The 14,075-nt window shown below is 56.9% G+C and overlaps 1 protein-coding gene across 1 annotated transcript in view; it reads left to right on the forward strand.

The window, feature by feature from the left end:
- Positions 1-4,699, forward strand: part of CSPG5 (chondroitin sulfate proteoglycan 5) — a 7,226-nt gene extending 2,527 nt beyond the window's left edge. Inside the window, exons 2-5 of the mRNA XM_057367877.1 lie at positions 1-196; positions 1,233-1,421; positions 2,422-2,494; positions 4,191-4,699. The exon at positions 1-196 is cut by the window's left edge and continues 1,101 nt beyond it. Of these exons, the coding sequence (XP_057223860.1) occupies positions 1-196; positions 1,233-1,421; positions 2,422-2,494; positions 4,191-4,352 (620 nt within the window). The 3' untranslated portion in view covers positions 4,353-4,699. The remainder of the gene's footprint in view (positions 197-1,232; positions 1,422-2,421; positions 2,495-4,190) is intronic.
- The last annotated feature ends 9,376 nt before the right edge of the window (positions 4,700-14,075 follow it).

Raw genomic sequence — 14,075 nt, forward strand, 5'->3', positions numbered from 1 at the left:
CGTCCGGGGTGTCGGGGGGCAGCCCCACGGCCTGGCCGCGCCCGGGGGAGCGGGGCCCGCCCGAGAACGGCTCCGAGTGCCGGAGCGGGTACGTGCGGCACAACAGCTCCTGCCGCTCCCTCTGCGACCTCGTCCCCAGCTACTGCCACAACGGCGGCCAGTGCTACCTGGTGGAGAGCCACGGCGCCTTCTGCCGGTAAGGGACGGGGCCCCGGGGGACTGGGGGCTGTGGGGCATCGCCATCCCTGGGCCCACCATTCCCGGGCACGCCATCCCCTGTACCTCATCCCTGGGCTCTCCATTCCTGGCACATCATCCCCTGCATCCCCCCATCCCGGGGTCTCCATCCCCTGCGCCCCATCCTGGGGTCTCCATCCCGCCCCATTCGTGTGTGTCTCATTCCCAGTCTTTCCATCCCTTGTGTACCCCAGTSCCAGTCTCTCCATCCTCCATGCGTCCCATGCCTGGGCTCTCCACCACCTATGCACCACCTATTTCCAGTGTTTCCATCTCCCATTCCTGACATCTCTGTCTCTTTCACCCCATTCCCAGTGTGTCCGAGCCCAAGCACCTCATCCCTTGGATCTCCATCCTCCTGGTATTGCGTTCTCAATCTTTCCATCCATTGTGTACCCCATTCCTGTCTCTCCATCCTCCACGCACCTCATTCCTGGGCTCTGTTCTCTCTGCTGGGTCCCCGGGCTCTCCATCCCCCTGCACCCCAGCCCGGTGGCACCCCCGCAGCCCCATCCCGCCGGGCTGCAGAGGGGTTTCCCTGCCCCCCGAGCGGCGGCTGGGCAGGAATTAGGTCAGGGCCGCGCAGCCGAGGCTGCGGGGCGGCCGCGCTAATCGGCCCCGGCAGATTGCGCCCGGGAGGCCGATGCCGGCTGTGCCGCACGCATCGGGATGTGCCYTGCGGCTGGCGCCGAGCCCGGGGGAACGTGGGAGACCCCATCCCTGCCTCCGCTGCCCCTGGAGCTGGAAGCCACTGGTGCGGGGCACCGGCGTCGTCTGGGAGACCCCGACCCTGCTCCCAGCATCCCCCAGTGTCCCCGTCTCACTCGGTGCCACCCCGCTCGGGGACCTGCTAATCCCGTCCTCCTCAGGCACCCGTAATCCCCCCGAGTACAAACACCGCATCCCCCGACAATGCTCTGTGGGACAGGGGCACGTTTTGGGGCGGGAGGACGCGTTTTGGGGTGGGGGGTCCCTCTGACCGCGTCCCCCGGCAGGTGCAACACGCAGGACTACACGTGGCACAAGGGCACGCGCTGCGAGTCCATCGTCACCGACTTCCAGGTGATGTGCGTGGCCGTGGGCTCGGCCGCGCTCGTGGTGCTGCTGCTCTTCATGCTCACCGTGTTCTTCGCCAAGAAGCTCTACCTGCTCAAGACGGAGAACAGCAAACTGCGCAAGACCAAGTGAGTGATGGGGGGCACCCCGGGCTGGCCACAAACACCCCGCAGCCGCTGCGCCGGCTCAGTCCCCACCCTCGTGGGTGCCAGCCTGTCCTTTTGGCTTCACCGAGACCCCCGGTGCCGCTGGGGATGCGGTGACGGTGGGTGGGAAAGCTCCCGGAGGCGGGAGACGTGGATATGGCTCCTGCTCCACGGTTAATCCCTCAAAGCTGCTCCTGGCTGGCACCAGTTAATCTGCTTCGCTGGGAGCTGGGGACAGCGGCTGGGCWGCCATCGGGGACGGTCCGGCTGGGGACAGGGCTGGGGGGTGACGGCGAAGGGGGTTGGGGTCACCCCCTCCCCCCACCCCAGCCATTGCTGTCCAGTTCCCTSGAACAGGGAGGAGGGAGCCTTCCCAGCCCGGTCCCTAATGAGCTGTTAATTATTGTTTGGAAATGCCAAGTGTAATTAGCAGGGAAGCTCCGTGCCAGCTCCCGGGTCTCCCTCTCCAGCTCTGCCCTGGGCTGCCCTTCCAGCCCCCCTGCCCAGTGCAGGGCTACCCCCAAACCCCCCAAATGTCACACTGGGCTCATTTAGYTTCAGCTCCATCCCTGGGGACATTTAGATCCCAGACCTTCAGAGTTCAGGACATTTAAGACCTCTGTCTCTGGGGATGTTAAATCCTCAAGCCCAGCCCCCCTYAGAACTGCGGGTGTAAAATCCCGAAGCCCCAGAGTTGAGGATATTTATCCCCCCAAAGCCCCCAGATCCGGGGCATTTAGCCCCCCAATCCCTGTCCCTAGGGACATTTAGCCCCTAAATCCACACAGCTCGAAGCATTTTGCCCCCCAAAGCCCCCAGATCTGGGTGTATTTAGCCCGAATTCCCATCCCTGGGGACATTTACTCCCCCAGACCTCCAGTGCTGGGACCAATTACCCCCCAAAAACCAGAGTCACCCCAAAACGTGGGCAGGGGCTGTTTGGGGGATCCTGCTCTCACCCCTGCTCTCCTGACCCCRGCAGATACCGCACCCCGTCCGAGCTGCACAACGACAACTTCTCCCTCTCCACCATCGCCGAGGGCTCCCACCCAAACGTAAGGAGCTGTGTGGCACCGTCCCCTGTACCACTTTCTATCCTATCCTTGTCCCTCTGTCCGGTAACATCTCACCTGTGCCCCCTCCATGATCCCAGCACTGTCCTCCTGTCCCCATCCCGCCATGGTCACAACTCTGTCCCCTCACTGGTGGGTCCCCAATGATCTAAACTGGACCCAGGCCAGGTGGGGGGTCAGTGTCACCCCTCTGTCCTCTCCCTGTCCCCTCCTGCCAGTGTGGCTCCCTGGGGAGCCACCATCTAGAGTTCTGGTGGCTTTAGCTCTGTGCGTGGGTGGCAGGGGTGGCTGTGCCCAAATTTTCAGGGAGGGGACAGCCCGGGCAGACAATACTCCCTGGCTGTGGTATCACTGGGAAGGACCAGCATATGACTCCGGATGCTGGAGAGTGACACTCTCTGGGATGCTGCCGTGGTTGGGATGCAGCCTCCGGCATCCCCCAGGATGCCTTTCCAACCTCCTGTCTTTCGACTCGGAACAGAGAGAAGCGAAGGGCTTTGCAGAGCGCGAGCCGGAGGAGGAGCGTAGGTCCCTTTAGCCTTTCCCTACCCACGGCCGGTGTTCCCTGTCTTCCGACCGCCTTTAGCAGCCGTAGCGTCGGCGCAGCCCGGCCACCCTGGCAGGAGGTTCCGGGGCCGGCTCCCTCCCTGCTGCCGAGAGGATGAACTTTGGGATGGATTCAGTGCGCTCCCCGGCCTCTCGATGGGCTCTGACCCATCCCTCGTCCCCTCCGGATGTGGAGGGTTTGGCACGCGGTGCCTGGGATGCAGCACTCCGAGGATGAGGAGGGGTCAGCAGGGTCAACACCCCTGGAAAGGGGTTTTTGGGGATCTTGCAGCGGTGGAGCCAATGGCACCAGCTCCGGACTGGCCAGACGTCACTGCCTAGGAGATGGAGAATCCTGTCCCTGCGTGACACCGGCCGTTGGGTGTCCCCGTCCATCTGCCGCTCCCCGTGTGGCACCGGGAGCACCGTCACCAGCACGGCCCGGCCCGCCCTGCCAGCCCCCCGCGCCAGGGCTCCTCCTGTCCCGCCCGCGACGCCGGGCCCGTGCGGGCACAGCCGTCACCCAGCGCAGCCGGAGCTCGGCCCCGGTGCCGGAGGGGCCGCTCTCTCCATGGATGCAGGACAGACTCGGGGCACAGCCCGGCCCCGGGGCGGGAAGATGCTCCAGCKGGGGGACATCGGGAAGAGGCGTGCCCGGCTTTACCAGCGGCGCGGGGGACCGGCTGTACGCTGAGGAACCGCAATAAATCCAACCCCTCTGGCCTCCTGCCAAGCGCCGCCGGGAGTGGCTGATTGTCGCGGGGACGAGGAGATGCGCCGGGCTGGGAACGGGAAGAGAAATCGGGTGGGAACGGTGGGCGGAATGGCCGGGGGGATGTGCCTGTGGCTGGCGCAGGTTCCTACGGCTGGCACAGATCGTGGGCGCTGTTGGCTTTGGGGGCCGGAGCACCCCGAGGTGGGGAGGCTGTGCTGGGGGACKGCGTCACCACGGGGGGGTCGGAGCTTCTCCCCACGCCGGGAGCACCGCGGTTCCCCAGTGCCGCCATCTGTGCTGGAGGGGGGGATGTTTGTCCCCTGCAGTGGCTCTCTGCAAGGCGTCAGTGCGACATCAGTGCCCTCGCTGGGTCTCGCCCCCATCGCGGCCCTCCCCTGACCCCCGTGTCTCCCGCAGGACGATCCCAGCGCTCCCCACAAGCTGCAGGACTCGCTGAAATCCTGCCTGAAGGACGAGGAGCCGTTTAACATCCACAACTCGACGTCGCCCAAGCACGACGGCGGCAAAGGGGAGCAGGACGTGGGGGAGCTCAACTGCCTCCAGAACAACCTGACGTGAGAGGTGGGGACGGCAGCGGGAGCGGGAGCCAGGCTCCCACCCGCATCCACAGCCGTCCCCTCCCGCCGCTGTGTCCCTTCCCGCTCCGTGGCATGCTTTGGTGTGTTTTGTACAGAGGAAAACAAAAAATCCAGTAATAATTCGGCCGTGTTGTGGGGGTGTTTGGTTCGTGCTCCGTGTTTTTCGCTTGGGTTCGTTCCGCGCTGTGATTTCTAAACCTTTGCCGTTCCGCAACTGACTTTTTTTGTACTTTTGCCCCACTTTTTTTGAAATACAGGTAAAAACAACAAAAAAATGAGAGGAAAAAAAAGGGAAGATCTTGAAATAAATAAACCATTTTTTTTTAAAGTTAAGCCTCTGGCCGGTGCCTGCGATATCCAACACGGACACGGTGGGGTTCAGTCCCTGCTTCCACAGGGTCCCATTTGAGTGTCACCCGGGGGTGGTGGGTGCRTGGTTCCCCCTTCTCACCTTCTCCAGGCACCTTCCTGTCTCTGCCAGGTGCAGCACATCCTGCCACCCTGGACACACTTGGGAGCAGATGGGACACCCTGGGATGTTTGGTGGAGGTGGCTGGGATGCTCCAGGGTTTGCTTCATCCCCATCCCTGTCCCCACCATGGGTCCCCTCAAACAATGTGGGTGCAGACGGGGTAATGGTTCCCAACCACTCCTGCCTCATCAGTCTCCTGCAGTGGAGGATGTTGGTGGAATTTTGGTGAAAYGCCCCAGGGTTGTCACCCCCAGCTCCCTGTTTTCACCCACGTGGACAAGAACCAGTGCCACTGCCCTGGTGGCTTTGGAAAGGTCGGGCTCGTCCCATGGCCATCCCTGGAATCGAGCATGGAGCAGGGATCTCTCCCTAGGGAACCCCAGCTCTCCCAGCACCCTCCCCTCCGGCCGTAGGTCTSTCTTGCTTCCCACAGGAACCGTCTTCTTCTGGAGACAGGTTCATCWGCGAGCCAGCTCCACGTTCCTTGTGAGAGAGGACATGAAGCCATTAATCACCAGACAATATTAAGTGTGTGGCACGTCGGGGATGCAGCCAGTCTCTCCCGGCGTTCTCCCGGGGCAGGCAGGAGCCAAAGCCGCAGCTCCGCGTGGATCGGATGTTCCCGATGCGTCCTGTGAGCCACTAAATAATTAATTCTCGGCTCGCTCGGGGAGATTAAAAACTGAGGAGTGGTGGTGRGAGCTGGCGGTAGATCCCGGCAGACACGCGAGGCAGAGCAAGCGGCCGCTGGCACCCGCAGGGTTTGATCTTTGCCATTCCCCTTCCTGCACAGAGGAGCTGTAGGACAGGTAAAACCATGGATAAAGCACTGGGAACACGGACACAGCAATCMAAAGCATGGGGCGGGGGGAGAGCGATGTGCTGCTGGAGCAGGAGCCCGGCAGAGAGGAGGGGAGATGCTGATGCCTGAGGAAATCACAGAAAGGTGGGATGTCCTGGTAGAGACTGGGCACAGAGTTTCCCATGAGATGGGGAGGGAGGGAAAGGGAGCTGGACTGGGACGAGCATCGCTGTGACAGGAGAGAATCTGTGCTTGTGTATGAGGAGCGAGGGGAGAAGAAATGGTTGTGTAAAGACGGGGATGTTGGAGGGGATTGGGAATCCCAGAATGATGTAACATTGTGGGTGATRCAGGGAAGGGGAGGAAAGGGGCAGTGCAGGATGGGGGAGGCCACCCCCCCCATCTCCAGCTGCCCTTGGAGGGAGTTGGCAAAGTGGGATGCAGGGAGACACGGAGTGGGATGGGGCCCAACTATGTGGTGGGATCTGGAAACCTTCTGCTCCTCACGGGGATCCTTCCTCATGGTGCCTGTGGGTCTGGCTGGACACTGCCTGGGGAGACATGTGCCATGGTGTCACTGTAGAACTGAGACTGGCACAGGCCATCCAGCATGGATGGTATCACCATGGAACTCAGGGTGACACGGCACAGCCCCTCCATCCCAGCACAGCCCTTCCATCCTAGCACAGCCTCTCCATCCCAGCACAGCCCATCCATCCCAGACCTGCCGTAGCTCCACAGAGGTGCCCACCTTGGAATGGTGCCCACATTCCCTCACCACCCATTTTTGTCCCTTCCAAGAAGCCCGGTGTGACCAGGGTGGGCAGTGGAGGGACCATCCCCTCTGCAAAGCTGGGTGGTAGCTCCTCAGTGCAGGCCCTGTCTTGGAGCCATGAAGGATGACCACGGAGGAGTGCCAGATTCAGAAGCCATCCTCAGCTGCAGCCACTCAACCCCATGGGCTGTAGGGACTGGGATTCAGGACAAAACYGGGTCACAAGGATTTCAGCATGTCGAAGGATGCTCCTGCTCCTATGCAGGCACTGAGAGCATGGGAGGATTTGTCCCCTGACCCCTGCTCTGAGGTGTTGCTCTGACCCCATCATTCCCCCCCAGCTGTACCCCCTCCGTCAGACCCTACTCACCTTCCTGGTGCACTCCTGTTTCCTGCGGGAAGGCACAGCCTATGTTCCGTGCCTCTCTCCAGCCAGCCATGAGCCCCGGAGCCCCATCTGACTCTGGGGTCAGTGTCCCTCGCTGCGCCTCCGTTTTCCCCGAGGACACAAGCCCAGTTCCAGCCCTCTCATCCCCTCTGGCTTTCCCAGAGGAGGGAGGAGCGTGGTTTGGAGGGATGGATGGGGTTATCCGAGGGCTCCCCGTCAGCCCCTGGTCGGACACAGGAAAGGGCGAGGAGCAGGTGCCGTGTGCCATGCTCAGAACTGATTTCATGGGCCCTGCAGAGGAATTTGCCTCCCAGCCAGCAAAGCAACACATGGGCTTTAATCACAGGCCTAATCACTGAGATGGAGAGGAGAGGAGAGGAGAGGCCAGAGAGCTATTAAATTTCAATGCTTGGTTGGTTTGCTGGGAGGGGAGATGGCCCATTGTGGCCAAAAGGGCTGGCATGGGATGTGGGAAGGGAACTGGCATCGGCAKTGGGCCTGTCCTCACTCCGCCGTCCTCTTTTCTCTTACAGACACATAACAGGATTAGAGCCAYGACCCAGAGACAAGGAGCCTTTCTTCCCTTGACAAGCTCCGGCTGGCTGCCTGAAACAAAATACCCAGAGTCAGGATTCATTGGGTGAGTCCTGATTCACAAAATGAGGCCCAATTCACTTGCCCAGGGTCCTGATTCACCGACCAAGAGTGCACCTTCCTCGCCCAAGAGTGCAGATTAATCGTTTGAGTCCAGATTCACTGAGCGAGAGTCCCGATTCACTGACGGAGAGCCCTGATTCACCAGCTCTCAGTCTGAGAGTCCCAATCACTGGCTGAGTCCTGACTCAATGGTCAGAAGTCCCAACTCACCAACCGAATCTTGATTCACCAACCAAGTGTCCCAATTCCCCATCCAGGCACCTGTCAGGATCATGAAGGGTTGAAGGATGCAGGAGTAGCTCCACGGTTCCTGTCAACCCTTGCACGCTCCAAACCGTGCTCAATGCTCTCAGCACAGAGTGCTGCTCCTTTGGGATTCCAGGTTGGTCTGTCCCTTCCTGAGGTGCTAGGAGCTGGCATTGCCATGTCTGTCCCTTGTGCCCTTCTAGATGCCTCTGAGGATATTTCCTTGCCTGAGGGCTGGYCCCGCACATTTCCCTTGGAGGAATATTTGGAATATGAGGCAGGCTGTCTCCTTTCCCTTGGTTAGTGCTTCTGTCCCACATCTTTCACCACTGAATCATGRCTCCACCAGGAGCATGGCCTGGCTCTGTTCACCAGTGGCTCCAGTCACACACAGCTACAGTGGTCGGATGAATCCCACCCTTGCTGTGCCACCTCCAGCTCCAGCACCCAGGGGAAGGAGGGTCAGGCTTGGGAGATCTTTCCCAAACCCTTTTGGACCAGCCCTGGGAGCTGCCAACCCCCAGCACAGGAGCGTTTCATGGGAAGCCTTGGGATGCTTCCTGGTGAGCCAAAGGTTTGGGAGGAGATGTGTTCTGTAGGTCACTGTGGGGAGCTCGTGGGAGCAAYTTTGGTGACATCCCGGTCTTCCCACCATCGTTGGGCTGCCTCCTGRCTGGAGTAGCCCATAAATGGTATTTGTGTAGCCTGAAAGCACCAGGATGCCAGTATTTACTGCTGGGAAATACCAATTACTCCATTACTCTCAGCCTGGCTGTAACAGGGAGCGGTTCCAGTATTAAACTGACTCCGTGTTGGATTTAAAGAGAGGAGAAAAACAAAATCCTCTTAACTTCGTGAACTGTAAAATGCTCAGTGTGGGAACAAGGAGCTGGGCATGCGCCCGGTGACGCCAGCGTGGGCTGGGACAGCTCCAGGCACGGCGGCTCCTCTGCGTCACTGCTGTCACTGGGCCGACTGGTGCTACTGGGAGAGGGAGAGTGGGGCACGGGCAGCATGAGATTGGTTTGGAATGTAAAGGCAGGAGGAAAACTGACCAAGACTGAGCATGGAGTGACCAAATACACACCCCTTATGGAGGGATGTGAGAGAACAGGGAGAAATAAAGACAAGGCACGCTGAGATGTTTGGAAAAGGGGGAAGTAGGCTCTCGTGGGAGGCACGTTTAAAAGTGAAAGGAGTTAAGGAAGCTGGCAGGACTTCAAAGAAACGCTGCAAGCAGCACATACAAAGCCATCCCAATAGGAAACATAGAAGGAACCAGCCTGGCTACATCACAAGCTCCTCACTGACCTCAGGCTTGAGAAAAAAGGTTTATGGGAAGTGGGAATTAGGTCAAATTACTAAGGACATTTACAAGGGAWGCATAAGCATGTGCGGAGACACCAGAAAAGCCAAATTGAGATGGAAATAGGAAAGAATCATTARGAAGAAGACAAAAAGGCTCCATCAGCATGAGGAGAAGGAGCAAGGGAGCACTGGTCTGGACCCAGGGAAGGAGGAAGGCGGCTGGCAAAGGAGGCTGGGTATCCAAGGAGTTCACTGGCTTGTTTTGAAACCTTTTAAAAACCCCAGCCTTTAAAGGTGCCAAGTGCAAGCAGATGACCACAACAATAAGGTGCTGTGCTGCCGCTGAAAGAGCAGTGACTGCAGCAATGGGAATATTAAACAGCACACCCAGATTCCTCCTGACTGTCAGAACCTCATCCTGGGATGCTTAGAAAAGTTAAAGCCACCTTGACAGAAACCAGTTTAAACCACCTGAGAGCTGTCTGGCAGCACAAGGAATGGCTGAGTGTTTACAAGAGCAGGTCTAGTTTGGGGCATGTCATGTAAGCAACGATGGAAGCCACGGGAGAAGGTCCAGGGGAAGCAAGAAGAGAGATCCAGGAAAGGCAGTGGGGGGAACTGGAGACCAAGGGAGACATAGGAATAGTGTCTGATAGAATCCACAGCTCCCTGACAGGAGGGGGCAGCCAGGTGGGGTTAGGCTCTGCTTCCAGGAAACAAGGGACAGGACAAGGGGGAACAGCCTCAAACTGAGCCGATGGTTCAGGYTGGATATTGGGAAAATTCCTTCATGGAAAGGGCTGTCCAGCCCTGGCACAGTTGCCCCATCCCTGGAAGTGTCCAAGGCCAGGTTGGACAGGGCTTGAAGCATCCTGGGATAGTGGAAGGTATCTCTGGAATGGGATGAATTTYAAGATCCCTTCCCACCCAACCCTCTCCAGAACTCAGTGATTCAATCTATGTATGCAATTTGCATTTATTAAAGGAATCTGGAGCCATCCAGCAGGAGCACCCAGGAGTCTCCATCACCTTTTGCTGGGAGCTACAAAAATGCAGTGTGAAAATGCAGCTCKGGTGTCAGAGCTGAGAATTTCACATCGAGGCAAGAGACGGCAGATGGGACAATCTGGTGGGCTGAGGAGCACGGCAAAGCAGTGAGACAACACTGGCTGCCATGGCAGACAAGACCAGTCAAACTTGGTGAGGTTTTGTTGGAAAAGAGGACATTTCAGGAAGGATTTGAGAGAAATGCAGAGGTTCTTTTGTAGCCTCTGAASTCCAGCTCTGCATGGTGACCTGGGTTTGGGATACAAGGTGTGGGTGGAGAGGGGATCTCTGAAGTTCTGTGTTGTCCTCAGGCTGCTGAATGTTGTACATGGGATCAGCAGGAAGAGGAGGGGGCAGGAAAAGAGGAGCTGTGGGAGAGCTCTGTGAGCAAGAGTTGGGAGGGGGAGGTGGAAGCACAGCAAAGGGTGGTCAGAGGGGAGAGGGGAAAAACAGGATGGGGCAAAATGAGGAGAAGGAGTGGCCAAAAGGGCAAGGAATGTGAGGGATGAAGAGGCACAGAGGATCTGGCAGAGGGCAGCAGCTTTAGGGAGCCAAGCACCTGGATCTGGGAGAGGGGACAGCACTTTCCCTGCCAGCTTTGATCCCACCTGGCTTACAGCCATCGTCAGGACCTCAGTGGTTCCCTGCTGAGACAGCCGAGGAAATTTGTGCTGAGGAGACTTCACTGCCAGATCCCTGCTGGTTTCAGAACATTTCCCAGGGATTCTCCAGTGCCTTTTGGAAAAGGCCTGGAGATCCCCTTGTAGAGAGCCAGTGGAATTTTGCTTAGAAATAGTCCAGTGAMTTTTAAAGGTGACCTGAAAATTAAATCCAAACTGGTTTGTTTTTCTCCCTGCTTTATGAAGGCAGTGAATTTTTCTCCACAGCCATGAGCAATCAGCAAAAAAAAACACAGATAAACCCAGTGAAAGCTGCCTGGGGGTATGGAGTGGGAATAATGAAGGGCTGGAAAGAAATGCCAAGAGAGGGTGCGGAGTCGTGGCCGCTGAGGGTTTCTGGGAACAGGTTGGACAAACATCTGCCAGGGAAGGTTGAAGCTGAGCGGATTTTGCTGGCGGCAGGTGTTGCTCCATCTGAGCGACCTCTCCRGGTCCCTCTGGCCTCATGCTCAGTGATCCTGCTTTTCTTCTATCAGAAATGTCAGCCCAGCTCTTCCCTCCCTCTGCTGGAGTGCGCAGAGCAGGTTTATCAGCTCAGCTCATCATTTTTTTCCAACATTTTTCACAGTTGCTCCATTCACCAGGGATATATTTGYTTATGTGGATACAAACAAGCAAAAAGTAAGATTTGAAATGTGAAAAAAAAAAGAAACAGCAATTTTCTCTATTTATCTTGTATTTTKCTGTCCCAGTTGTATCAGTCTCCCATGAAATCTTCCATCCCAAGGAATACCCTGRGGTGAGAATAACCCCATCCTGGAARATCTGGCCTCAGGCAAACTGTGGAAGGAGAAGGTAAAGGATGTAGATGGGAGCTGATGCTGTTCCATGTTTTTGTTGCAGTCTTTTAAAGGCAGCTCAGGTGTCCTGGCCATTTTACCCCATCCACAGGATCTAAATCCATATTTATTTTCCATATCCTGTTCTTCATGTTTTGTTCCTGCAGCCCAATCCAAATTATTCCAGGATCTGCAGCCCTGGAATCACAGACCAGAGTGCTTTCCCCAGCCCTGCCAAACTGAAGGAGATGGGAAGGTCCAAAAGAGACTGGTTTTCCCTGAGTTTTCCTAGAGAAAAGGTAAGGGGTGAAGGCTGGTGACACCGGAAACAGCCCTGTCTGTCCTACCGGATCTGGGCCCCTGTTCCTTGTCACTTGCCTTAGCAGTTCTTTTCAAACTCTGTCTCTTGCATTTCTTCAGAAAAACTCAGCACCTGGTTCAGCTCATCCATTATTCCTTCCAGCTGCTCTTCGCCGTGTCAGGGCAGGCATTGAGGAGGTGGAATTTATCCCGGAACAAGTCCCATTCTTTTCTTCCCTGGCCATTGACTCGGCCAACATCTGCTCCCGTAAACCCCCGCTGGCCCCACGGCACTGGTGATCCTTTATGGCTCCAAAGCATTTGGCATTGTGTCACACACAACCGAGGTGTCCTGAGAGAAGAAAACCCTCCTTCGGCTGTGGTGGAACTGGATTTGTGCACTACAATCCATCCTGCATTGCTCAGCAACAAGTAACAATCACAGGAGGTAAATCAAAGTGTTTTCTCTGTAACAATTTTTCACACACTCACATCATGAAACCTGGTGGGTTTAGCTCCCCTTCCCTGCCAGGCTCTGGGGAATCACCTAAAACATTGCAAGATTATTTGGTTTTATTTGTTCTGCTGTGGKTTTTTTCTTYTTTTGGGCACGAATGCTTTTCACCCACTGCTCTGACAGAGGGGCTGCACTGRAAGCAGCATGGATACCTATGGATCCCATATGGCTCCCCTGGGAAACAGCTCCACAATAAATACCGGAAATAAGCACAGAGCAGAGGGAAGGGGCACCGGTTTTAACAGCAAAATCCTCACTGCCTTTGCACGGTAACAAGTCCTGGGATGTGGGAAGGAATATATTAGGAAGGACAAGAAGTGTTTTGAGAGATGCAGCTGCACTTTGCATGCCATTCTGGTTCTGGTCCCCTTCCCACTGGGAAGAGAAAAAGAGAGGATTTTACATTTCATTTACAAGGCATTTCGGGCTCTGCGGCTCCTGAAGGAGCCGGGCGGGAAGTGCCACAGAGAGGGAAATGTGACAGTGCAGACAAAAGGTGCCTGCACAGCAGCTGTGCTCGCATACAAATGCAGCCAGGTAGGAGCACCTCCAGGAACTCCTCTAGGAATTCCTCCAGGCTCTGTGAGCCCCCTTTGCCGTCAGAATGGGCTCTGCAGCCAAGCCCTGTGATCCAGAAGCCACGAAGGAGCCAGGCTCACTCAAAGGGTGCCAAAGGAATTCAGGCTCTGGCTGCACCAGCACAGGGCAGGGTCTGGTTCCTGCACTCCCTGGGACCAGAGCGGGGTTCCCAGCCCCGTGAAAGAGTGGGAAAACAAAAACAAAGCGATTTGGACTTTTAAAGAAGCTTTCAGCTCCAGCTTTTACAGGATTGAAGGCATCAAAGGGAAAGAAGAGAGGCAGCTCCTTTCAGAGAGTTGCYGGTTCAAGCACAGGAAGGAAGGGGCTGACACAAACGGTTTCTGTGGCAAATGAGGGACCCCGGGGGCTGCTGGCTTGTCCTGAACGCTCCCAAGAAAGGCTGGAGAGCAGGATGAGAAATTTTAAAGGTAACACACACACAATCATAGGGAATAAGGACAGAAGAATGGCTACAGTGCCTCAGCCAAATCCTCACACAGCCCATCTCTCCTACAAGACCATTATACGGGAAGGCAGGGAACACCAAGACCAACACCATGTGTTCCCACAGCTCTTTTCCCAGGAATCCGCAGCTCAGGGGCTTCTCCAGACGGTGGCAGCCCTGTCTTGGACAGGCTTGTCCCCTTCTCCCATCGATTCCCCCTCCTAAACCCACACAGTTCCTCATGGATGGTTCCCAAGAGCTGAACCTCAGCAGCGTCTCCGTCCTTTGTTCTGTGCTTTTATCATATCGCGGGATGCCCCCTAATGCTCACAGCAGAGCATCCCGGGCTCCAGCAGCGTCTCCTCAGCACATCCTGGCCCCAGAACCTTCTCTCTAGTCCCTGTGGCACATCCCTGGCCCCAGCAACAAACTTTCTGGATGTCTCATTCTAGAGCACATCCCGGGCTCCAGAAGCTTCTGTCCAGGCTCCTTGGCACATCCCAGGCTTCAGGTCTAGTCCCCCTGGCACATAGTGGGCCCCAAAATCATCTCTCCAGTCCCCCTGGCACATYCTGGGCTCCAGAATCATCTCTCCAGCTCTGGCACATCTCCTCTCAGCCACTTTCATTATGAAACTCAAAGGTTACAAAAGCTTTGCTGGAGCAGATGGAAAGGTGAATTCAGCGCCAAAAAAGCTCAAATTCAGGC

This window comes from Malurus melanocephalus, unplaced genomic scaffold (assembly GCF_030028575.1).
Source record: "Malurus melanocephalus ecotype Western Australia unplaced genomic scaffold, MMel_1.1 scaffold_86, whole genome shotgun sequence".
NCBI classification, from domain to species: Eukaryota; Metazoa; Chordata; class Aves; order Passeriformes; family Maluridae; genus Malurus; species Malurus melanocephalus.